We start from the raw sequence: 27,925 nt of genomic DNA on the forward strand, positions 1-27,925 counted from the left end.
TTACACTTGGAGACCTGTCACCTATCCATATCAAAAATTCCTCACCCTGCAGCCAAGGCATCCATGGCAAGCAATTCTGCTCCTCCACTGAATCATCAAACATCAACACCAAGTACCTCTACCAGGGTTCTTGATGTGTTACTTTACCAAGGCTATGACTTTTCTAATCAAGCCCTGAAATAAGATCTTCTGTTCATGCTACGCTTCCCCTATAATGGCACAGCTCTACATTTACATCTAGATCTATATCTATGTAGATACTCCACAAACCACCTTAAGATGCACGGTGTAGATTACCCTGTACCATTACTGTGGTGTCACCGCCAGACACCACACTTGCTAGGTGGTAGCGTTTAAATCAGCCACGGTCCGTTAGTATATGTCGGACAAATGTGTCACCACTATCAGTGATTGCAGGCCGAGCGCCGCCAAACGGCAGGTCTAGTCTACAGAGACTCCCTAGCACTCGCCCCAGTGTACAGCCGACTTTGCTAGTAATGGTTCACTGGTTACATACACTCTCATGTGCAGAGACGACATTGGCGACGAGTGAAAACGGTGTTCTTATCTATCCTGCCCTGATTTCGTTGTGTAATGGCTTCGCCACAATCTCCAGATGTACTGTCCGAATTTATCGCTTACAGAATCAGCAGACACAGGCATTACTGGATGCCCTTGGACAGCTCATCCAGGGTCAACGTGCAATGCAAAACGATGCAGCAGCTGCCGCTCCACCGCTAACGCAGCCACAACAAGCAGTTGCACCGCCCATCCGATCTTTTGATGCTGCACTGGAAAGCTGGACAGAGTGGTTGCGGCAATTTGGATTCCATCTCGCCACCTACAGAATTCAAGGTAACAAGTGGCAGCCTTTTCTTTTGTCATCCGTCGGTGTGCAAACCTTCCGTGTGATAGTCAAATTATTTTCCCGACGCAACGTAGCGACTCTGTCCTACGAAGAAATTGTGTCTGCATTAGATGCCTATTTCAAACAATCAGTCAATGTAGTTGTGAAACGGTATACCTTTTTTCGTACAAAATGTACGGCAGGTCAGACTAATCGGGAGTGGGTTGCAACCTTGCAAGTCCTTACTAGGGATTGTGCATTTGAGTGTCAGTGTGGACTCCCGTATTCAGATACTGTGGTACGTGATATAATTGCACAGAACATTTCTGATGTTCGTATAAGGGAACAGATTTTGAAACTAGTCAATCCCTCCCTTCAACAAGTGATGGACATATTGGATCTTCGGGACACACTTGATTTTGCTCAGGAATCATTTGAAACTTCGCCAGCCATGTGTCAGGTTAACCGGCTCGCCAGGCGAGCTGCACGGAGCAGTGAACAGGCCTTGCACCCAGCTGCGCCGCTGCCGCCAGGCTCCCAGCCACGTGTGCCACGCTGGCAAGCAAATGCAGTGTTTAAATCAAGCCCGTGGTGCACTGGTAAACATTCACGTGAGAATTGCCTGTCACGCCAAGCTACTTGCTTTTACTGTAATAAAAAAAAGACATGTTCAGATTGTTTGCCAGAAAAAGCTCAGATCAGAACTCCACACCATTCCAGGCCCTTTGCTTCGCGCCTGAATTGGAATCGAACCAAGGATACTCAGGCTCCCGAAACTTCGCCCATGGACATTCTTGTCATTCATTCCACTCTGCCCAGAGTGCCACTCTCTCTAATAGTGAATGTGTTCATCCCAAAAATAGTGTGCGTCGACATCACCGGAACTCCTGTCAAGTCGCAAGTGATTTTGTACCAGTGTCAGTTCACATTCCACGAGATGGTCACTCTTGTTGTCAGCAGGACCATAAACTTTTTGTAGACTTGGACATTAACGGCAAAGTGATACCATTCCAGCTCGATACCGGAGCTGCAGTTTCACTGATCAATCAAGACACATACAAACTGCTGGGCACACCTCCGTTGCGTGCCGCAAATGTTAAGTTAACTAGCTATTCAGGTCAAGAGATCCCTGTGTTACGACAGTGCAACATAAAAAGGACAAACAAAACTTGTGTCATTTTACGTCCTTCGTTCTTCGTCTGCAGTGAACTTGTTTGGTTTCGATTTATTTCAGTTGTTTAACTTGTCTATAGTAAATCAGGTCCTATTAGTGAACCAGACTGTGCCTTCACACAGTGTTTCCCATCTATGTGAAGAAGTTGCAGACATTTTTGCACTGAGCCTTGGTTGCGCTAAGAACTATAAAGCACATTTGGAACTGAAAGTCAATGCGCAACCGAAATTTTTCAGAGTGCGCAATGTTCCCCATGTATTGCGTGATGAGGTTACAAAAACATTACACAATTTGGAATCACAAGGTGTAATTGAACGTGTGCAGGCATCTCTCTGGGCATCGCCCTTAGTAATTTTGCCAAAACCTTCGGGAAAATTGAGACTTTGTGTAGACTTCGAGGCAACAGTGAATCCGCAACTAGTGATTGCAACTTTTCCTTTACCCCACCCAGAAGATCTTTTTGACAAACTGTGCCCGGGCAGATATTTTTCGAAGTTGGACCTAGCAGGTGCGTACTTGCAAATACCAGTGGACAAAGAATCCCAGTGCATCTTTGTTTCTATCAATTCAAACGACTGCCATTTGGGTGTGCATCCACCCCTGCATTGTTTCAGCAATATCTACAAATTGTTTGTGCGTCGGTCCCTACTGCAGCAAATTATCTGGACGATATTGTGATCTCTGGAAAGACGGAAGAAGAACATTTAGCCAATCTCAGAACATTATTTCAGGTCTTGCGACAAGATGGTCTTTGCTTATGGAAGGACAAATGTGTGTTTTTTGATCGTGACTTGCCATGCCTGAGCCATGTACTCAATGCCCAAGGCATACATCCCAGTCCCACACACCTCCGTGCCATACAAGACTTGCCTTCGCCGCAGAATTTGATGCAGCTACAGAATGTGCTTGGAAAAATGAATTATTATCACAGATATGTGCCACATGCCTTTTCCATTTCAGCTCCGCTTCATTGCTTACGCCGTAAAGATGCTTTCCAATACTTGCCTTACGTCATTCGATGCCCGGAAGCCCCTTTTGTTGATGGTGGATGCATTGGATTTCAAGATTGGTGCTGTGCTTGTGCACAAAGATGGATCGCACGATCGCCCTATTGCCTTTCCGTCCAAATTGCTCTCATCTGAGCAAAGAAATTATTCACAGATCGAGAAAGAAGCATTGGCTCTCGTATTTGGTGTTACAAAGTTTCATGAGTTCTTGTATGGTCAGCACTTTACCATAACCAAAGACCACAAACCATTGACATCGCTTTTTCATCCGAATAAGCCTGTACCTCCATGTACGCCACAGAAATTCACTCGCTGGTCTATTTTTCTCTCGCAGTACTGCTACGATATCTTTTCTCGGTCCACTGCTAAGCATGGAAATGCTGATGCGTTGTCCCGGTTGCCTGCTGCTGAGGATAGGGCATTCGATTCCTCCGAACTTGCTTCCATTTTCACTGATTCGGAAACCGATGACGTGGTCAAATCATTTCCGATTGGTTTTCATCGTGTAGCTACAGCCACAACTGCCGACCCTGTCCTTGCTACCATTCTGCGTTTTGTTGCTACGCAATGGCCCTTGTCAAAGTCACGGATCAGGGACCCGTTGGTTCACCGATATTTTGCTCACAAGGAGAAACTTCTTGTTCGACGTGGTGTTTTGCTGTTGCGTGCTGATAATGATCAGTCCACAGCCGTGGTACCACGTTCGTTACAGTCCTCGTCTTAAAGCTTCTCCACCAAGGACATTGGGGTATAGTGAGAACGAAACAACTTGCTCGTCAGCACTGTACTTGGTTCGGAATCAATGCCGCGATTACGACTATGTGCTCTTCTTGCATGATGTGTGCCAAACAACAATCAGCACCACCGCGGATAATCTTTGCAAGGCCAGCCACTTTCCCTTGGCAATGTTTACACATCAATTTTGCTGGTCCATTCTGGAATACTCGATGGTTATTTGTGATAGATTCATTTAGTAATTTTCCTTTTGTTGTCCGGATGTCTTCCACAACATCATATGCCACCATCCAAGCATTATCTGCTGTCTTTTGCATTGAAGGTCTTCCACAAACAATTGTTTCCGACAATGGCCCACAATTCATGTCTGCAGAATTTCAGTCATTCTGCAAGGCCAATGGTATTCAATATCTGACGTCCGCGCCATTTTTGCAACAGTCAAACGATGCCGCTGAATGATTAGTCAGGACTTTCAAGTCACAGATGTTGAAGTTGAAAGAGTCGCATTCTCGGGAGGACGCGTTATTGCTCTTTCTATCCTCGTATTGCTCTCAACCCCGAGATGGTAGCTTGCCAACTGAGTTGCTCCACGGTTATCATCGAACCTTGATGTCTTAGGTACATCTGCCACATCCAGTTCCTGTGCAGCGGCAGACACCTGCTTTTGCCCCAGGCGACGTTGTCTACTACCACCCCTATCAAGGTTCAAATCGTTGGCACGAAGGGCACATTCTTTGCTGCCACAGACGCACTATGTATCTGGTTTTGAGGGCCTCTGGTGAGGTGCGTCGGCATCTCAATCAGCTGCGCCCTGCGCCTCTGTTGTCGCGCGGGACCTGCCGCTCCCCGTCTGCTTTCAGCGACAGTGCCATCCGGTCAGCACCCCAGGAACCCATCTACTGGCTCGCCTCAGCCCCAGGTGTTACCGACGCTGCCTTCCATTTTGCCGCACGACGATGCACTGCCGCCGCCTTTTCTGCCGACGACACCCGCAGTGGATGCGCCGCTGCCACTGTCGGGCGCCTCTCTGGGTCACGTACCGCCGATCGCTTACCGTGACCAGTTGTCCTCCGACATGGAACTCTTGCCCACTCCGGACCATATATCGTCTTCGCCCGTCGGGTGCCCCGGCCCGATGGAGGTCGACCCTTCGGCCCCTCCTATCTCTCTAAAGGCGTATACACTGCATGTTGGCATGCATTCTGGAGTAGGTTTTCAGGCGTTCCCTAGCTCCCCGCGGTCCGAATGGCAGGGTGCGGGTGGCACAACCTCACCTGTTGTTAGGCTCTCCACCTCGTCGCATACATCAACATGGGGTCCTCCCCACGGAGGGCGGAGGCCTTATTCCACACCCGTACGCCAACTTGCGGGGGAGGAATGCGGTGTCACTGCCAGAAACAACACTTGCTATGTGGTAGCCTTTAAATCGGCCGCTGTCCGTGAGTATACGTCGGACCCGCGTGTCGCCACTATCAGTGATCGCAGACCGACCGCCACCACACGGCAGGTCTAGTCTAGAGAGACTCCCTAGCACTCACTCCAGTAGTACAGCCAAATTTGCTAGCGATGGTTCACTGGCTACATACGCTCTCATTTGCAGAGATGACAGTTTAGCATAGCCTTCAGCCACGTCATTTGCTACAACCTAGCAAGGTGCCATATTCAGTTACTATGTATCCTGAACAGATAATATTGTGAATCTTGTACCGTCAAGAGCGACGTTCATCATTAATGGATTAAAGTTAAGTATCAAAGTAATTACGTCCGCTTTCTGAATTCTAATTCCTTGTCATGTTCCACGTCAGTATAGTCCTTCCCTCCTCACGCCAGCCTGCGTGAGCTAAAATGCGTGCATTTCGGCTTCCTCTAGTAACATGGTGTTGGCTCTTCTGCCAACACAACATTTATTTGTCATTTCCTTTCCTGTTCCGCTCGCATATAGAGCGAAGGAAACACGACTGTCTGTATGCATCTGTATGAGCCAAAATTTCTCATATCTTATCTTTATGGTCCTTATGTGAAATGTTTGTTGGCGGCAGTAGGATAGTTCAGCAGTCAGCTTCAAATGCCGGTTCTCTAAATTTGCTCAATAGCGTTTCTCGAAAAGAGCATTGCCTTCCCTCCAGCAATTCCCATTTAAGTTCCTGAAGCATCTCTGTAATACTTATGTGATGTTTGAACCCGCCGGTAACAAATCTAGCGGCCCCCCTCTGGGATCAATACCAGACTGGATTCAAGGAAGACCTTGAAGTAATTAAAACACTCTAACAGTACTCAAGAATAAGTTGCACCAGTGTCCTATAAGCGGTCTCCTTTATAGATTAACCACACTGTCCTAAAATTCTCACAATAAACTGAAGTCTACCAGTAGGCCAACCGTACCACAGTTCTCGCGTGCTCATTCCACCTCATATTGCTTTGCACTGTTGTTTCTAGATATCTGAATGACTTAACTGTGTCAAGCAGGCCACAACTAATACTGCATCTGAACATTAAAGGTTTAATCTTCCTACTTATCTGCATTAACTTACATTTTTCCACATTTAGGGCTAGCTGCCACTCCTCACACCAACTGGAAATTTTGTCCAAGTCATCCTGTACCTTCCTACAGTCAATCAACTTCGACACCTTATCGTACATCATTGCATCATCAGCAAACAACTGTAGTTTGCTGCCCACCCTTTCCGGCAAATCATTTATGTATATAGATAACAGCGGTCCTACCACACTTCCCTTGGGTTCTCCTGATGATAACCTGGTCTCTGATGAACACTCCCCAAGAACATACTGGGTTCTATTATTTAAGAAATCTTTGAACCACTCTCATATCTGTGAACTTATTCCATACGCTCGTACCTTCGTTAACAGCCTGCAATGAGGCACCATGTCAAATGCTTTCCAGAAATCTAGAAATATGGAATCTAGCCTGTTGCCCTTCCTCCATAGTTCTCAGTATATCATGTGAGAAAAGGACAAGCTGAGTTTCGCATGAGCAATGCTTTCTAAAACCATGCTAATTCGTGCACGTAAGCTTTTTAATTCGTGCACATAAGCTTTTTAGTCTGAAGAAAGTCTATTATATTCGAAATGAGAATATGTTCAAGGATTCTGCAGCAAACAGAGTTAAGGGTAATGGTCTGCGATTTTGTGGGTCCATTCTTTTACCTTTATTATGTACTGGTGTGTGTTTTTCTAGTTGTTTGGGACACTGCACTGGGAGAAAGATTCACGATAAATGCAAGTTAGGCATACGGGCAATGCCATAGAGTACTATTTGTAAGACCGAACTTCATCTGGACCTGGTGATTTATTTGCATTCAAATCCTTCAGTTGTTTCTCTATGCCAGTTATGTGTATTACTATGTCATCCATATGGGAGACTGTCTGATGGTCAAACAATGGTAAAGGATTTATTGATTGTGAAATTAAAACTTTGGCTTTCATTTTGCTATCTTCAACAGTCACACCACACTGGTCAACAATGGACTGAATAGCAATTTTACATCCGAGCAAAATTTTCTCGGGTTCTCTGCCAGATCTTTTGCTAAGGCATGATGGTGATGATAGTTGTATGCTTCACGCATAGATCTTTTCACAGACTAACAAATCTCTAACCTTTGCTTGTCATGATTTGTGTGCTTTGAAATGGGAGTGCAACAGCCTCTGCTTCCTCAGCATCCACCAAAATTCATTATTAAATCATGACAGGGTTTTTCCATCCTTTATCCACTTACTAGGCACTTAATTCTCCAGCCCACAATTTACAATCTGCTTAAAATTTCCTCATAATTCCTCTGCATCCATCTTACTGGAGCTAAGTGATGCCAATTCACTATCTAAATGAGATGTTAAAAACTGCTTATCTGCTCTAGCAGAAACTCTCTCCTATCCTTCCTGACTAACTTATTAACTTTCGTAATCATAGTTGCTATAATGACATCATGATCACTAATCTCAAGTTTCTGTAATGACACTGTCTATAAGGTCGAGCCTATTTGTAGCTACAAGGTCTAAGATATTTCCACTGTGTGTGGGCAACTGAGCTAGCTGCTCAAGACAAATTTCAGAAAATGTGTTCAAAAGTATTTTGCACGATTGTCTGTCTGTACTCCCCACAATGAATCTTTAGACATCCCAGTCTATTATTCAGCAGTTTAAAGTTGCCTCCAACCAGTATTGCATAATTTGGATATTTACGAGCTATTGACAGTGGACTTTCTTTGAATGACTCTAGAACTGTTTCAGCAAAATTGGGTGGCTGGTAAAACCATCCAACCATTAACTTGGTTTCACCTACACCTGTTACACGCGACCAGATGACTTCACTGTCACACTCAACTTCAACCTCAGTAGAGAGAATATCTTTGTCAACTGCAATGAACACTCCCTCTCCTATGGCCTCTAATCTGTCTATCCAATATTTGATCCGTGATTTGCTACATATCTGAGAGCTTTCCACTTCAGGTTTCAGTCAGCTCTAGGTGCCAGCCCTAATTTGAGTGCAAAAACTTTCCTACAGGGCAATAAATTCGGGAACTCTGTTACAAATACTTTGACAGTTTACTGATAAAACTGTGACAGTTGAAGTGTCTTTATTCTGATCACCACTGTTTGACTTCCCTTGCTGCATATCAACTGGCAAGTACTCATCAGAGCACCTATAACTACTGCCTAGCCGAAAAAAAAAAAAAAAAAAAAAAAAAAAAAAAAAAAAAAAAAAAAAAAAAAAAAAAACCCTTCATGTGCATTTCACAAGTACTCTGCTACGCGAGTAACTGCTTCCTTTGTGTAGTGCACCCCTGACCAATCAAGGGGAGTCCTGCAAATCCCTACACGATACACAGATCTAGAAATCTGCAGCAAGACCGTCACAGACTGGATGAAGCCTTTGGTTGAGACCCTCCACTCTGCTTCACATCAATTGACACCAATCAACTCTGGGAATGATGCTACACATTGCAAGCTCTGCTTCCACCACACATGTGAGGCAGCAGTCTTCACCATCTCTGCCAGCTGCCTGCACGAAATGAGGATTGCCTTAGAACCCATGTGACAGGTGTCATTGCTGCTAACGTGAGCCACAACTTGCTGACGACTGCACCCTGCATGCATTATAGCCACAGTCAAGGCCACCTCCACATCTCAGATGAGGCCTTCCAGCAAACATACTGATCACACATTGGCTTTCTTTCCAGCTCTGAACGCTATCTGCCTAAGCGGCTCCATAATGCGCCTAACATTGGAGCTCCCAACAACTGGCAAACACCTCACCCCATGTACATGCTCGGACCCTGCTGACAGAGTGGCCACCTGTCCGCTCATAGGGTGAATGGGTGAGGTCAGGTGACCTGTCTCTAGATTGGCCCTCTGCCTCAAGTGACAGGAATGTGTTACCACCTGCCACACACCCTGCTGTTTAGGGCAGGTCCACTGCATTGGGTGCACTAGGAGGGGCCTCAGAAGCAGATCATACGTGCAAAACAAATGACGCCTCAGGTGTCCCATGTGACGTGCCGGATTCTGCAACACCGCTACACCCTGAGGTAGCAGTCTGATGGTGGCTGATTGTAGCCAAGACTACATTCAGCTGTTTGCAAACTGCACTGCAGGCAGCTCCACCAGCGTCCACACACAGCAAGCGCACTTCCTAGCCATCCTGGAAAAGCTAACCGAAGAAGTGAACTACAAAAGTGGACTATCCTAGATATGCAACCTGCTACTCCTGATGTGTCACCAATGGATGCTGATGTGTTTACGAGTTATGTAGCTGGCTGTTCAGTGAGCAACAATTGTACTACAGACTGAATGAATTTGCACTTCCAAATACATGAGATTAAGCCTTGTAAACAGAGAGACACATAAAATTTAATAAAATTTAGGCAAACATGGAAAAAGATAAACACTTAACTTGCCGCTCTGTAGACATATCAGCTGAGTGCAGGAGGGATTCCATATATCTTTATTATTTTGTTTTATTCATTATACTTAGTAGTAAATATCAGTACATTCAAATAATTCCTCTATCAGAATGCAAAAGTTTCCGAGCATTTGTATATACACCTTTGCTACAAGAGAATATCTTTTTGATTATTGAGACTGAATAATTAAGAGGTAGGGTGATGACAAATACGAACACTGGTTGTTGGCATATGGTGTGTGTGTGTGTGTGTGTGTGTGTGTGTGTGTGTTTTCGTGCATATAAACATGGATGAAACATTTATATCAATATCAGATGAACTGCAGAAATGACTAACTTGAGAACTGTGTACTCTGGTTTTATGACTGGATGAACCAAGAAATCTTTTCAGTGGACACAAATCGATGGGTCATTGGTGAAACAATGCCTGTGCACATATCAGGTTTCAACATTTTAGGAACTATTTTTTGATGTGATTAAGCCTTGAACTGTGTCACATCAATCAATGAACTGATATTGTTTCATAGGTGCCAAGGAGTACAACACTGTACAGTGAAATATACTCTGTAAATACATCACTACTGCGTATTTCAAATTGTGCACACTCTGAAGCTGCAACCCCACTCTGAGGCTGCCACCCCATGACAAGGTCATGATGACAGCTGCAACAGTAAAAGAGTCTTATAATTACTTTCAAAGATGTATACCAGATATGAGGATCTTATTTTGAATGCAGGGTCATCAGACAACATCACTGCACATCATCACTGCCATGCTCTTGCATAATCTCAGACATTGAATTAATCACTGTTACTAAGACACTCAAGTTCGTTCCACGTAACATCATGAGATCATGTCACCACTTGGCTGGTCATATGTGCGTGAGGTATGCTTTCTTGTGTGAATGTATCTGTTCCTTTTCTGAAGAAGTCTGCAGTCAAAAGCAGAATGTGTAACAATCTTCTCATTACTGCATCCTTCTGCAACTCTATGTGTCACCTTTACAGTGAGTAGAAATCTATCATTTTCATAATATTTTTGATATTCCATCCTTGAATTCCCATTACAATAAAGTTCTTTGAGACAGAAAAGTTTTTGTCCATTAATAAGCACAGATTTAGGAAGCATTACTCCTGTGAAACTCACTTTACCTTTCTCTCACACGATGTACTGAAAACCTTGGATGAAGGACAACAAGCAGATTCCATATTCCTAGATTTTCAGGAAGTATCTTGCACGATGCCTCACTGCAGACTGTTGATGAAGGGTTGAACACATGGAATAGGTACCAAGATATGTGAGTGGCTCTAAGACTTCTGAAGTAAAAGAACCCAGTACGCGGTCTTCAATGGCAAGTGTTTGTCACAGACAAAGGTATCATCAGGAGTGCTTCACAGAAGTGTGATACAATGGCTCTTGTTCGCGACATACATAAATGATCTGATGGATACAGGTGAGCAGCAATCTGCAACTTTATGCTGATGATGCTGTAGTATATGGCAAAATATTATCATTGAGGGAATGCACATGGATAAGAGACGATTTAGATAGAATTTCTATTTGGCGTGACTAATGGCACCTAGCTATAAATGTAGGAAAATCTGTGCCAGTGCAGGTTGCTGCGAAAATGATTCTGTAATGTTTGCTCGACTGTTTGCGATTCACACCAGGTTGGATTACAGGCAGACATTGATGTAATTCAGAGGCATTTTGCTATATTTGTCCCCATTAGGTTTGATCAACATGCAAGTGTTATAGAGGTGCTTCATAAATTCAAATGAGAATCCCTAGAAGGAAAGAGACTCTCTCTTTATAAAACACTATTGAAAAAATTTAGAGAACTATTATCTGCAACTGATTGCACAATAATTCTATCACCGTTAATGAACATTTCATGTAGGACTGCGAAGGTAAGGTAAGAGAAATAGGGCTTGTTGGGGGTATATAAGAAATCTTTTTCCCTCACTTTGTTCACGAGTGGGAAACGAATATTTAGTAGAGGCTTGTCGGGTATGTACATACACGCAGATAATGAAATTAGGTCCCCATCTGATTACAAGGTCATTTATATTATTTAAATTTAAGTCTGACATTCCCATGGGTTATATCCCAACCAGCCAGTCTTCTTTCATTGTCCCCTCACTTCCATAACATCCTATGAAACCTTATAACATTCCCAAACCATTATCCTTACCCCTAATGTTCCCATCCCTGCAACCATTCCCACTGTAAAACTGGCTCCACACACCCTGCAGAACACACTGCCTTGGGGATACCCAGTACCCGGTTGTTGAATATGCTCTACAGTATAACTCGAGGATCGTGAGTGCTTGCGAAGCCACGTAAAGTTTCCCTTAACTCCAGAGATGTGAACTTAGTCTCTCCAACACATCCTCACTGCCAGATACCATCCAGGACTTAACCTCTGTTGGCACAACCCTCCTTTTCTTGTCTCCCAATTCAAAATTTATTGTTTCTATTCCCTCATTTTATTATTGCTTTAACTTTTTTTCTCCATTCTCTTCCCGTCCTCCTTTTTCGTCATCCTAGTTCTTAATGGCACTATTCATTTCTCTTACACTTCTCACTCCGTCATCATCTTTGGGCTGCAGCTAGCACAATGCTTATCAATGTTTTATCTCTGACCTCCTCCTCCTCTCTCTCTGTTACATCCCTTTTCATCTTTGTCCACCCTCGTCCCACATGCAGATGGGCCCCTTCCATTCTGCTATCTGAATGGCAACGTTGTTCCTTTTTAACATTCCCAGTCCATCACTTTTTCGTCCCCGAGGAAGGAGGTAACAGTTCAAACACCTAAAACAGTGTTGTCCATTTTAGTTTTAAATGCCTCTATCAGTAGTCCTATATATTTTGCCTCCCGAAGCTAAGTACTGTCCAGTGGTTCCACCTAATAATTTATGAGAATATTTCAGTAACAGTGACATCCAAGCACCCTTCACAAAAAGAACAAATACATAACCAAGCAACAAAACAAAATCAATTTGCAGACACTCACTTCTTCTCCTGATGGTACATGAAGAGTTTTTGGTCCAGATTTTGACATGAATTTATTCACCAACCTAATGTTTGCAAAAGTACCACGGACCATGACTGCATCATTACCTCTTCTTGAACCATACGAGTTGAATTCACGCGGAGTTAGCCTGAAATTTTGTTTAACAGTTAGCCAATGAAAATCTGGTGAATACTTCTTATGAATAAAATACCAAAACATACAGTCTTGGGAGTCAGTTTGACATGTGAAACAATACTGGTAAAAACTTCCCATTTATATGACACACAAAGCAGTATCACTACATTACTGAATACTTACATCACTGCTGAGTGGCAACAAAGCCTTCTTCACAAATACATGAGTAAACATGAGACAAATGTGGTTTTTATTCCAGAAAAAAAATTTGTTGACACCTGTGGCAGTGTTGGATGAGTGGAGAACACATACGAAAGAGCCAATGTCAACATTCAATGCTAGTCATGTGCTACAGCCAGACAGAGAAATAGAATAATGAAATAAACAAAAAAAAGCAGTGTAACAGGGAGGTGGAGGAACAAAAAATGATATGGCATGTATAAATTTTTAGAGGGAATATACACCAAACTTAAAGAAAAATGAAGAACAAACACAATTGTTATCTTTGAGTTCTTAGAGAGATGACTTATTACAGGTTTGCAGTTAATTAAAGCTTCCCATTATTGTGGCCAGGGTCTTCAGGTGCTTTGAGGGGAGGTCTTACTTGTTCAGACAACCTGACTTATGTCAGACTATGGATTCCAGTTAGTGAGTGTACATGGGACTATCAATCTTAACTCCTGAAGACAACTAGGCCAGTTGCTGAAATATTGTGTGGAAAGACAGAACTGTAATCTACACTTGAAAAATAACTATGTACCATCAAGAACACAATTAACTTTCAGGTCTACTGTCACCAGTCTTTATAAACTACTTATTCAGTTCTCTTTGAACACTATACAACCAGATTTACGGGAGTTCGTCATTTTGCTATAAAAATTATGGGACAAAAGTGGGCTGTTGCATATAGTCGAGGTGCTGGTGATCTGCTATTCTGTGTAATTGAAAATTTGTGGCTCTGTGCGTATTTAAATAATATGCTGTGCAACACAACCACTAAAAAGGTGGGAGAATATGTTTTCTACATTGCATTCACACACAAATGATTTCTAGATCAAAGAGTATTTGTTACACATTACATTGTACAAAATTCGTGACAAAATAACAGTTACCCTCGTGAAGCTAAGTATCTTGCTGCTGGACTGTTTCTAGCTATGCTACCAGCTGGTGAAATGTGATCTGTAGTCACAGAATCTCCTAAATTGAGCAACACTCTTGCTTTTACAATTGACTTAATTTCCGGGAGTTCCTGAAAGGTAAACACATAATAAGACTTCAGTACCAGCACAATTATTTTGAAATTGTATACATTACTAAAACAAATCATCATCATCATAATTATAATTATATTTACAGGGAAAGAAGCAGTACTGTAATGAACATCACAATCATAAATATCACATCTACATTTATTTATACACTAATGTACAGTGAAAAGTGTAACATATCAGAAGAAACAGAAGACTAATGAACAGTTCTTTCCTCATTTAACACACATGTAGAATGTATGTCTCTCACTTCTTAAAATAACAAGCACATTATTATATGCATAAATATACAATCATCCTAACTCTATGTGCAACTCATTTTTAAGTGTGGAACTGAGACATAGATAAAAAAAACTGAAGACAGCTGACAAATAGTTCAACTTTCAGTCTAATCAATCTCTCTCAAAAATTAAGAATGGACTCGTGCTTCATAACAAGAACAAAGTAACAGCGTCATGCATCATGTCACATGTCAGTCTTAATTGAGACGAAAAAGTGCAGTATAGACTGAAGACAACAAGTACAATGATGTTTGGATTTGGAGTGAAAGGCAAACAAAGAATTTTATTATGTGAAATAATGGTTAGAAGAGAGAAAGGTAACTGAATATGGATGAAGTGCAGGCCATCAAATGGTGAAGAACACGTAACTGAGTGGGGTTATGGGACTAAACGGTGAAGTCATCAGTCCCGCGATTCCAATGTTACTCATAGAAGAGACGGGTTCCACTAAAAGTGGACAGATCCAGTCGAGTTAAACTATAAAATAAGGAAGTTAAAACAAACACAGCAGAAGCCATAAATGGGTAAACCAAATCTAAAAACTGGAAAAACAGAGGTGTAAAAGAGCAGTCTTTCCACAGGGGAGTGGTCATGGGTCCTAGACTGAGACAACATGAAGAGAGGCCCCAACCACAACCATCCTGTCCCTGCTCCAGGAGTAAGGCAAAACCTTGTATCTGAAAATAAAATGGTACTTTCACAGAGGAAACTAAGGACCAGTTCAACCATCATTGAATCATCTGCCAATATTAAAATAAAGGAAACTTGAAGGCTATACTTAGTAGGGACAAAAGAAGGGGATATTCCACAAATGTATAGGATACTGTCAGTCTGGCTCCACAACCACACTGTAGAGGTGGTTTTTTATGCAAGAGGAAATAATGGGTGAGCCTGGTATGATTAATGCACAGACAGCATAAGAGAGTGGACACCTTCCAAGAGGAGCAGAAGGAAGAGCCCCAAACTGCCATTGTCTCCTTGATTGTGTGAGGTTTATTACTGACAACAGTAGCGCACCAGATCTCGTTCCATTTCTGGACAAAGAGAGATTTGACCTGGATCCACATATCCACAGAGCTTTGACCTGGATCCACATATCTGAAGCTGGAATCATGAAAGGGAATGGGTGTGTAAGTATGTGCTTCTATAACTAAATGGTCAGCCAGTTCATTCCCTGGGATGCCCACATGACTTGGCACCAAGAGAAAGACAACTGAGCAGGCAGCACAGCCAAGGGCTGCAAGATCATGGATAGGAGAGACCAAAGGGTGACTAGAGTAGCATCTGTCGATCCTGCAGGCTGTTCATTAAGTCAGTACATATTTAAATACTGTGGAGGGAAGCCTGCGTAACAAAATGGAGGGCTCTGTCAATTGCCAGCAGCTCTGCTGTGAACACACTACATGATCCCGGCAGTAAATGGTGTTCCAGTCCAGCAGGAGACGTGAAAGCGTATCCCACCTTATCTATCACCTTAAAAGCATCAGTGTAGAAGTGGTAGCACCTTGGAACTCTGCAAGAATGGAATGTACAAGACACCAGAGGACCATAGAGGTTACAGATACCTTAGGAGCCTCCAATAGGTAAGTCCTAATCTGTGGCCTAGCCACCATCCAAGAGGGGTGTGTGAGGAAATACATGAGGCACATTCCAGCAAGTGGAGATGGAGATCCCGACAGAGGGAAGTGAGATGCATTCCAATGGGCAATTCTACTCATGGGTGATTCTTAGGAGGGCAACATCCCTCATTTGCAAAGAGGGCAGGGTACATGGGATGGTCAGGGAGTTGGCGAATGGCGATTATCTAAGAAACTAGGAGTTGGCTCCATTGTATTTGTAGTGAGGGAATCTTCGCTTCTGCAAGGAGACTGCCACCAGGACTAGTGCGAAAGGCATCAATAGCCAGATGCACCTCACAATGTATTTTCAGAGTGGATCGAGCCAATGAGCCACAAACCGGATGAGCCATAAACCTGACCACTATAATCTAGTCTGGACAAGACCAGATCACAGTAAAGATGGAGAAGAGCACCATGCTCTACACCCCAAGATGCGTGCGCCAGAAGGCAGAGAGCATTAAGCTTTCTCATGCATTTAGTTTTCAGGTGAAGAATATGGGGCAGCCATGTCAGCTTTTTTTTTTTAAATTTATTTTATTTTTACCTTCAAACCAATCTTCAAAATCTTATATGCAATGACTGAAACACTTTTGTGTACTCACTAATATGTTCATAAATATCTAAATTCAAGAATTTTGGAGAGGAAATATTGTCCAAATTTCCTCCTTGAAACTGACTTAATTCCCGATACTTCAAGCCTTGCTTTCTAAAAAAAATTCACAATTTTTGCAACTTTATCCATGGTGCACCTAAACATCTGGTAAACTTTTGCACATAGCTGTTCTTCTACAGCCAGGAATTATATATTCCCCAACTATGGTACATTTCAAATAAATAACATCCAACAGTTCCTCGGTAACAGTGAAATCTTCTTCAGCACCCCTTACGAAAACTGCAAGTTGAGCTATGCTGTGATTGTTGGTGCTCTCATCATGGGCAATCGAGTACTCTACAAAGTTACGACATTTATTGTGCAACTGCTCCTTCAATTCTGCATCAATTTCTTGTGTTCTTTGAGAAATTGTATGTTCAAACAACCTTAACGCCTCACATTGGGCCACTACAGATGGGCAAATTATTTCTGAACACTCTACAAAACACTCTTTTACAAACTGACCATCCATAAAAGTGCTTTTTGAAGGGCAGTCCAGCTCAGATGTCTGCAGGACAGCAATAGCAATAATCAACTTTAAAATCTTACCACACAAAACAGTCTCATAATTTAGTTTAACAACAATATCTAAAGAGAAATAGTGCAAGTTTCAGTACATATGAGTACAATTACAAAATGGTAGATTTTCATTTTTATTTAAGAATTAAATAAGGCTTACCTCTTCGGATTGTGACAATTCTGATTTTAATTTAGTAATCTGTTTGCTTCTGTCTGATCCAACAACCCCTTGCATGTTGAGAAGTTTTTATTTTTATAGTGACAGCGGTGCTTTGATATTTAAGGTAGAATGGCACATTAAGCACAGTGCCTTCCCATCAGACTTTACAAACAAATACAAATCTTTCCACAGAGCACACCTAAATCCTAACCATTTCTGCTCATACTGAACACTCACAGGGCAGATTAATAGGGTCCCATCTGATCTGGTTCCGAATTGGTACTTCAGCGCACAACGACAACGTAAGAGCAAGCACTGTGTGTGTGTCCCACATGTGCTGCTACTGCCACTACATGGGAGTGTATGTACATATACAAACTCTATCTTGTTTTTACTTTTCTTCTTGAAATCATTCATAACAAATGCCACTTATATATGACCATTTTACAAATTTAAGTTACGTGATGTAAAACCAAATTAGACACTAAGCAAAGAATTATTTTTATATTCCACTGTCACGGGTAATTTCTTCAGAACTAACTGATGTGTGTATTAAAAATGTTACATGGTGATGGCATTTGTGAATTTTTGGAAGAATGTTGTGATGAGTAAACACAAAAATAAAAAGTGTTAAAACTAAAAAGTGAACATTATGCTTCAGTCTTAACCAGACAACTTACACTTTAACCAAAATTCTCAAAGGATGCTGATGCCTTCCTATAGAATAATAAAACATACACTGCAAATGCAGTGTTTCACACTAAAAATGAGTGATGTAACTTTTGTAGCATATCTAAGAGAAGGTTGTAAGGCTTTATAGAGAACTGAGGAAGTCTCAAATAAAAGTAATTAGCTACCAACCTCTAAATTGACATCACTTAGCATGTATTTATGATTTAAGTGCAATCATCCTTTTGCTGATATTTTTATTAAATATATATTACAAACCAAATAAAACAGCAAGCAGATAACAAATGAACCCAAAGAAAAATTTTAATATTTGTGCCACATAAAATTATATATTATCCCGAAATCATTAGGAGTGCTGACCAAGACATTGAGAATTTATTCTGAGAAACTAGTGGAGAATGTATACACAGTGAAACAACAAAACAGTGTTTTCCTTTTGCGTAAAAATTTTTTAGATGGTCACAAACCTAGCAAAACTTTCAGAAATAATGGCTGTTAATTTGTATCTTTACACATAGACATGGTTGGTACCATGCTAAAATAAAACACAACATATGTCAATAATTCACAAATTGAACTTCATCTTACCTTAGTCATGCTTTCAAAAAATGGAGGGTGTTTAATGTAGGTTGAGTTACTATCCCATGGATACAAAATTCCTTCTGGTGCAACAAGAGATACCCAATTTGGACTCCCCTTTTCGATTTTTTCATAAACTTCTCGGAACATAGCAGGAATAACAAATTTTTGTTCAACTGCTTGAATCTCTTTTCTCAGTGGCCATATGTCATTTAAATACACAGGTTCCCCATCAGCATTTGTTCCTGAAAATATAAAGTTAGGGTGTCAGGCAGAGGAACAAACTGTTAGATGAAAATTTTTGAAGTAATATTTACATATGAATGTTCAGCAATATACACAGCTCATTCACCACTACTTACGTTCGACATCAATGTGCAATAGCCACTCACAGGTAGCTGGTGGCAGCATTAGCAGTGAAGTATATATAAAGTGAGTTGGTGGTGGGAGAGTGGCAAGAGAAACAATGTTTGTAAAGCAGAAACGGGGCAATTTATCACATGTCCAAAGCAGCATGACTAACAGATTTTGGGCCAAGGCTGGAAGCATTTCCAAAATGGCTAAATTAGTAAACTGCTTGTGTGCTATCATGCTCAAAGTACATCGTGCTTGGCAAAATGGTGCTATATGAAACTTGGATTGAGGTAACTGCGGTGCACTACAGGCCACAGGTGACAGGGGTGAATGATGGCTGTGGAGATGTATACAGGCGAATAGACGTGCAGCTGCTGAGCAACTTACTGCCCAATGAACCAAAGTGCTACCAACAGTGTCACCTCAATGACAGTCCAGCAAACACTGCTGCATATGGACCTCCACAACACATGCCATTCATACAGGCATGTTGACTGCTTTTCATGGGCAACAAAGGCTGGAATTTGCATGCTAATACTGCATTTTGATGTCCACAGAGTGGCGATGAGTGGCCTTTTGAGATGAATCGTGTTTTATGCTCCATCCAACAGACAACTGTTGGCATGTGTGGTGTGAAACATTTGGAAGAAAACACTGTGCAACAACGTTATGGTCTGGGGAATGTTTATAACTTTCTCTGGATGATCTTGTTATTCTGGAAGCCACAATGGATCAATAAAAGCAGACATCTATCCTTGGGGATCATGTCCACCCCTACATGCAGTTTTCATCGGCACGATGGCACCTACCAGCAAGGCAATGCAATGTGTCACACAGCTCGTAGGGGATGTGTGTGGCTCGAAGAGCTTCAGGATAAGTTCCTCATATTCTCTGGGCCACCAAACTCTGATTTTAAACCAAATCACATATCTGTGGGATCACCTCAGTCAGTCTGCTCATGCCATGGCATGGCTCCACACCCTTTTTGGTACTTTCCAGAATCTCACTGACTCTTCCTCCATGTCTCACAGTGGTTCACACTGCAAAAGATGGTTATTCAGGATTTTGGATTGAAATTATATTAATGTGACTGGTCATATTATTGTGCTGCTAAAATCAATAACTATGATGGCAGAAAACAATAATCTATGTAACTTTTCTGTTTCTATTCATGTTACAATGCTTATAAAATGTAAATTACACTATATACATACAGAATTCCCCAGCACCAATAAATCACTTCCCTACAGTCCTGTCACTTGCAGTTACAACACAAGCAGATACAAATAGTGCCTGGACTGCTATCATGTGTCAACACTGACATGACGAACGTTTTCCCCAAATCTAGCAAACCTACTTAAAAAATCTTGCGGCTATGCTGTAAACTAAGTTTGACGCAACTACAGTACAGCTACATGGGCCAACCTATAAATCAAGTATGCTTGCATATTTACGGCTACTGCCAAACTGAACAAACGGTAAGTTTGATCACCCATTTGCAGAGCATGTGGTGGGATTAAGCTGAATGAGTACTTCACAATCTCTATGATGTGCAATCCTGTACTTATCATTAGGACAAATACATACAAATTGAGTCATTTATTAACTCAATACCACAGTACCCAAAATATTTTGGCAGTGGAACAGTGAATGGAACAAACTAAATAAGGTCAGTTTTCTTCACTGAGACAGCACAATCAACGTTGAATGTAAGGAATATCCCCTCTATGATTACAGACTGATCGAACACATAATAATCCCCATATATGAATGTGAATGTTTGATGATGGTGTGCTGTGAAATCAGCATTGGCAGACACAAAGAGTTCCAAGACACACAGAATGTTTGACTGTTCGAAAGTCATAAGTATGTGATGATCCACCTTACAGTTTGGCCCGACATTGATGATGTTGAATTCTTACATATTATGATGACAATGTTTGTTACCAAAGAACATAAATGACAGCACGGTAGAAGGTGATGGTAACGCTGCTATTCTACAGAAAGTGAGCTCACTGCACTTTAACCTGTTAAACGTATTTGGAATTCACTTTGGTTTTAATTTTATCCAGTGAATTAGCTAATCTATTTGCATACCACATACTCTTCACCTTCCTAATAATATTTTTAAGCACCTTACTATACTATTGGTAATGGGCTACTGTAGCTCAATTGTGACAACTTCTAACATTTTGATATAATTACCACTTTGTTCCACGACATCCTTATCCCATTACTCAGTCACCCAAGGCGCCATTTACTGATAGTGCCCTGTTTAGAACATTCTAATGGAAAGCAACTTCCAAAGAGTGTGAGAAATGTGTTCAGGAAACATTCTATTTGTCATCTATGTTATTGGCACTATAAATATCCTACCACTCTTGATCCTTAACGAGGCGTAAAAAAACACCATTGCCTTAGGATTACCTTTTCTACATAGTTTGTAATTAGATATATCATTTGCTTGAGTACAAAAACCTTTTACAGTTAAAATTTGAGCATCATGGTCTGAAACGCCATTCACCCTTTTAATAAGAGAATGCCCATCCTGTAACTAAGAATGAATAAAAATACTGTCTATGGTTAAACTACTGTTCCCTTCCACCCTCATTGGAAAAGACACAGTTTGCATGAACTTAGGAGATCTTCTGACATGCTCTTTCTTGCACAATCACATACAAATGTAATATTTAAGTCACCGTATATACCTAACTTTTGGAACTTCCTATAAAGTGAAGAAAGAACCCTCTCTAGCTTGAGCAGAAATGCTATGAAGTCAGAATTAGTGGATCTATAAATAACAACAATTAGAAGTTAGTTTTACTATATTCAACTGCCCCTCCACAACATTCAAATACCTGTTCAGTGCAATACTGTAATATATCTACAGACTCAAATGGAATACTGCTTTTTTATGTACATGGCCGCTCCCCCACTCCGCAAAGAACTCCTTGGAAAACAGCCAGCTAATCTGTATCCTGGTAAAGGAAGCCTCTGAATTGTCAAATTATTTAGGTGGTGCTTTGATGTACCAATAATATCTAGTCAACATCTATAATCAGTTCACTAACTTTATATCCCCACATGTTTTGATGAAATATGCTAATTTCTTCACTGCTTGGATGCCCGACTTCCTCTGAAGGAGATTCCTTTGTTAGAGGGTCTTCCTTCATGCAGGGACACCTATCAGCTGACTACTATATAAAAAAGGTGCAGTTCTAACACCAACTACTACAGAAATTTTTCCACTAGTCATCCCACCACCACCCACTACACTGTCACCTATAAGCTTTACCAGCCTCCCATTCCCATACCTACTGAGGTGCAGGCCATGCCTAGAGAAACCTGACTGATTGATAGACTCAACTGGCACCACTACAATGTGAGCCATGCCCTCCACCATAAGTGCTCTCTCCAACCCCATGTCAACACGAATAACAGCATCATTATGATGAGGCCGTTCATGACGCTGAAAAAGTTGTGCGAAATGCACATAAGTGCTACGAGTTTGAGTAGCTATCCTTAAGAGGCCACCACCTTCATCATATTCCCCGCCCCTATCAAGACTATTCCCAGCTCCACCCACAATCACTACCCGACCCTCTTTCATAAAATTCCTACATAACTCCCCTAGATTAACAGTCATCTGAGCCAACCCTGCAGTAAGCTTCACAATGCCGGTGACATGGTACTCACTCCCCAACACTTCCTATATGCAGTTGAGCAGTATGTAGCACCACACCTCCACAACTACCACCTCGAGTAATGAGTGTTAATAGAGAGACAATTCTGGCTGATTGACATTTAGATATAAAATCTGACCATCACCTCAAAAGTGTCTCTGTTTCTTTCCCAGCATTCATCCTGTTGTATGCAGTCAGTGGTTTTTGTGATTTGGCAAATTAATTTTAATTTAACTTTGTGGGTGAATGACCTTCCTGCTGCCATAGTTATCAGTCAACCAGGGAAAGGGAAGTTGTATGCATCATGTGAATTGTGTAAACTTTATTTTGTGTGTTATGTTTTAACAGTTTAGGTACCTTATTTTCAAGACAGATATTGGGGATCAGGCCATCATTTGCCTAAATGAGCATTAAAAAAACCATCTGAGAACCACACTCAATCTGGCTAGTGTACAAGACCAATAGTAGTTAATACGGCACACAAATCTGATCTGTGTCTGGCTCACCATCCTCTCTCTTCAGCATGTTACATTAAACTGCAGTCCACAGCCAAATATTCACATTTTGAGTGAAATGAAGTGCACTGGCTGTAAAACAGTTTTATTCAAAGTCACAAACGGTTCTGCAAACACTGAAGGCAAGCCCTTAGGCAGTCTGCAGTTTTGTGACTGAAATAATTGAAGTTTCACATATTACCATAACAGCTGGTAACTTGCTTTTGGAAAGGATACTAGAGTCCAGCCATGATTCTAGATTCCAACTGTTGTTTATCGTTTTACAATTATTTCAAGAGTCACGGGTATGTAACAGAAGGAAACAAGTATTATTATGTCTACATCTACATGATTACTCTGCAAGTCACTATTGAGGGCCTTGGAGAGGATTCATCAAACCAGCTTTAAGCTACTTCTCTTCTGTTCCACTCCCGGAAAGTGCAAGGGAAAAAACGAACACTTCCCTATGTAGGTGGGCACCGACAAAATATTATCATACTTCAATGAGAAAGTTGGTGATTGAAATCTCATGAGAACGTCTTACCGTAGTGAAAAACACCTTTGTTTTCATGACTGCCACCCCAATTTGTGTATCATATCCCTTGTTTCGTAATAATACAAAATGAGCTGCCCTTCTTTCAACTTTGTTGATGTCCCCTACCAATCTTATCTGATGCGGACCCCACATTGTACATTAATATGCAGAAGAGGGCAGACAAGCATAGTGCAAGCAGTCACTCTGTGAGACCCGTAACATTTCCTAAGTGTTCTGCCATTAAATCAGTTTTTGGTTTGTTTTCCCCACAACATTATCTACACGAGCGTTCCAATTTACGTTATTCATATTTATAATCACTAAGTATTTAGTTGAGTGTACAGCCTTTATATTTGTGCGATTTATTGAGGAAATGCAATGTAGTGGATTCCTCTTAGTACTCATATGGATGACTTCACACTTTTTAAGAATCAACTGCCACTTTTTGCACCACAGAGAGATCTTTTCTAAATGATTTTGCAATTTGTTTCGATCATCTAATGACTTTAAAAGATGGTAAATGACAGCATCATCTGCAAACAATTGAAGAAGGCTGCTGAATTATTTACATAGATCAGGAACAACACAGGGCCTACAACGCTTCCTTGGGGAAGGCCAGCTATTACTTCTGTTTTACTCAATGACTTTCCATCAATTGTTATGAACTGCAATGGTCTTTCACTGGCATGACAAGTGAGAAACAGTGCCCAAAGCCTTCTGGAAATTTCAAAATATGGAATCAATTTGATGTCCCCCATCAACAGCACTCATTTTTTTGTGAGAATAAAGAAACAGTTGTGTTTCACAAGAATGATATTTTCTAAATCTGTGCTGCCTTTTTGTCAATAAACTGTTTTCTTCAAGGCAATTCATAATGTTTGAGCACAGTACGTGTTCCAAAAACTTACTACAAATTGACATTAGGATACAGGTCTGCAGTTCCGCAGATTACTACTATTTCCTTTCATGGGTATTGGTTTGATTTGTGCAATTTTCCATTCCTTGAATATGGATCTTTTGAAGAGCAAGTGATTGTAGATGACTGCTAAGTATGGAACTAGGGTGTCAGTATACTCTGAAAGGAACCTGGCTGGTATACAGTCTGGACTGGAGGACTTGCCTTTCTGGAGTGTTTTAAGCTGCTTCGATACACTTAGGATACCTGCTTCTAAGTTACTCACGTTGACAGTTGTTCTTGATTCAAATTCTAGAGTACATACATTGTCTTCTTTTGTGAAGATATTTTGGGTTCCATGTTTAATAACTCTGCTTTAGTGGTACTGTTATCAATAACATCACCATCATTATTGCGCAGTGAAAGTATCGATTGCTTCTTGCCACTGGTGTACTTTACATCTCTTTGCATTTTCTGTCAAATTTCATACTTCTGTAAAACTTTGCCAGTCTTGGGGATTTTGCATTATTTTAAATTTAATATGATTTATGGTTCTTCTGCAATAGTGTTCTGACCTATTTGTGTACCACAGGGGGATCAGTACCATCTCTTATTAATTTATTTGGTATATATCTCTGAAATGCCATCAATATTATTTCTTTGAATTTAAACCACTTATATTGTCTGACTGGAAGGAATGGAGACTGTACATGTATCTTGCATTTATTTTTGGTAGTTTGGTGTTACGGCATTCAGTCTAGCTGCAATGATCCTGTGGTCACTAATCTCTGTATCTGTCATGATGTTCTTTATTTGGTCGGAATTATTTGTTGCTAATAGGTCAAGTTTGTTTTTGCAACAATTCACATTCCAAATCATCTCCTGAAAATAACTTTCTGAGAAAGCACTCAGTACAATTTCAGATGGTTTTATAGCCTACCACCGACATTAAACATGTATTTTCACAAACATATCAGAGATAGATTGATGTCGTCATGAACCATAATTTTATGGGTAGGGTACCTAACTGAAATGACACTCATGGTTTTTTTTAACTGTTCAGCAACTGTATCATTTGAGTCAAGAGGTTGGTAAAGGGAACCAATTATTTTAATTTATACTGGTTTTATTCAGTACTATTATCTTATTTTTTCTCTTGATTGGATATGAAACAGAAAATTCCACAATCTCCTGGTTCATTTTTTGTGATGAATGCTTACCTTCCCCTTCTCTCCATATTTCTCACAGTTGAAAGCTGCCTCACAGGAAAAATTTTACTTTTCTACAGAATGAAAGCATTTACTATTGCAACATCTACCCATACTAACTCACAGGAACTATCTACGTCAGTTTCAGTACAAGGCAAACTACTACTGATTGCAACAAATGCTCCACTGCCAACTGTGTTTAGTCTATCCTTTTATGAACACAATTAGATGCTTTGTAAAAATTTCGGCTGAACTTATTTCTGGCTTCAGCCAGATTTTTGCACCTGTAATGATTTGAAATTTGTTGCTTTCTATTAGCATTTGGAGCTCTGGTTCTTTTCCAGTACAGTTTACAACTACAATGCTGATTGTTCCAACGTTTAACCTGTTCTTGTGTTCGTTTTGCTCACACTGAAACTGAAGCTCTTTCTGCACGTTCAAAAAAAATCTCACAAGTGTGAAACAAAACTACTGCACAAACTATGTGTTTCACTACTACCTAATACTACGTTACTATTTTGCCATGATCATCTTTCCTTGTCATAAATAAATAGGGAGTGGGAAAGGTCATCTGCCCAACCAGCATGTAATACTACAGAACTTAAATGACATCTTTTGAATCAGTAATCTGGAACCTACAAGGACATCTGCAGGAGGTGAAGAACATTAATGGTAAGGTATATTACATCTGAGGTCTGTCCTGACAGTACCAAATCCAATAATAATATCATGAACACAATTCACACAAGCACAATGTAATTTGGTTGGAATCATGACCGGTTGCATTCCACAGTAAAGACCTGGAAGACAATATACATAGCAAAGAGAAAGGGCCACTACTCATAACAATCTCATCCTGGGTAGTAACAACTCACTCAAACGCAACTCCTACATACACGACCGCAGTCTCTGGCAGCTGCCAGAGACTATGGTCACATGTGTGTGAGTTGTGTTTGTGTGCAAGTGTGGCCGTTGGGGGGGGGGGGGGGGGGTCTTTTTTTGACAAAGGTCTTATTGGCTGAGAGCTAACTTTCTGAAAGTTTTTTTTGTTGTGGCTTTCTGCGACTCAGCATCTCTGCTACATAGTGAGTAGCAACTATCCTTTTCATAATATTGTTACATTCCATCCTGGATTTTCCACTGTTTCATACTGGATAGGTCATGTTTTGGAAAACCAACTACTAAAGGGGTATCAGAAACAAGAAGCTTCATGGATTACAAATGAAGATCTCATGTCTTTGAGATGACATCTCAGGCACCTGAAGATCTGAAGCCACATTGCAAGCAACAGCACCAGTGCATGACGGGAGTGGTGACTGGGTGGGAGTAAGGAGAAGGTTGGGGCGGGGAGGGGGAGGGATAGTAGGGTAGGGGTGGCAGACAGTGAAGTGCTGTGTCCACAGCTCGTGGTCGTGAGGCAGCGTTCTCGCTTCCCGCACCCGGGTTCGATTCCCGGCGGGGTCAGGGATTTTCTCTGCCTTGTGATGACTGGGTGTTGTGTGATGTCCTTAGGTTAGGTAGGTTTAAGTAGTTCTAAGTTCTAGGGGACTGATGACCATAGATGTTAAGTCCAATAGTGCTCAGAGCCAATTGAGAGCCAGTGAAGTGCTGCACCTTAGACAGAGGGTTGGCGAATGGTAGGGAGGAAGGGAGGAGGAGGGGGGGGGGGGGGGGGTCAGCGGAAAAGGACAGAAGTAAAAAAAGACTGGGAGTGATGGTGAAATGAGGGCTGTGGAGTGCTGGAATGGAAACAGGAAGAGGGGAGTGAGGACAATGAGTGACTAAGCTTGAGGCCAGAAGGATTATGGGAATGTAGGATATATTGCAGGGAAAGTTCCCACCTGTGCAGTTCCGAAGGAAGGGAAGGATTCATATGGCACAGATTGTGAAATGAGGGATGTCATGTTCCGCAGTGTACTAAACAACAGTGTGGTCCACTTGTTTCTTGGCCACAGTTTGTCGGTGGCCATTCATGCGGACGGACAACTTGTTGGTTGTAATGCCCACATAGAATGCAGCACAATGGTTGCAGTTTAGCATAGATCGCATGACTGGTTTCACAGGTAGCCCTGCCTTTGATGGTTAGGTGATGTTTGTGATCGGACTAGAGTGGGTGGTGGTGGTGCGACATTGTGTGGGACATGTCTTGCATCTAGG

At 41.4% G+C, this 27,925-nt stretch overlaps 1 protein-coding gene across 2 annotated transcripts in view; it reads right to left on the bottom strand.

The window, feature by feature from the left end:
* The window catches only part of LOC126365941 (cytoplasmic aconitate hydratase-like), a 357,848-nt gene that overhangs the window by 39,430 nt on the left and 290,493 nt on the right, over positions 1-27,925 (bottom strand). For both annotated transcript variants that reach the window (XM_050008715.1, XM_050008716.1), the window contains exons 13-15: positions 18,609-18,844; positions 13,944-14,080; positions 12,697-12,844 (exon numbers count right to left, since the gene is read on the bottom strand). In XM_050008715.1, the coding sequence (XP_049864672.1) occupies positions 12,697-12,844; positions 13,944-14,080; positions 18,609-18,844 (521 nt within the window). The remainder of the gene's footprint in view (positions 1-12,696; positions 12,845-13,943; positions 14,081-18,608; positions 18,845-27,925) is intronic.

This window comes from Schistocerca gregaria, chromosome 4, assembly GCF_023897955.1.
Source record: "Schistocerca gregaria isolate iqSchGreg1 chromosome 4, iqSchGreg1.2, whole genome shotgun sequence".
In the NCBI taxonomy this organism is placed as follows: Eukaryota; Metazoa; Arthropoda; class Insecta; order Orthoptera; family Acrididae; genus Schistocerca; species Schistocerca gregaria.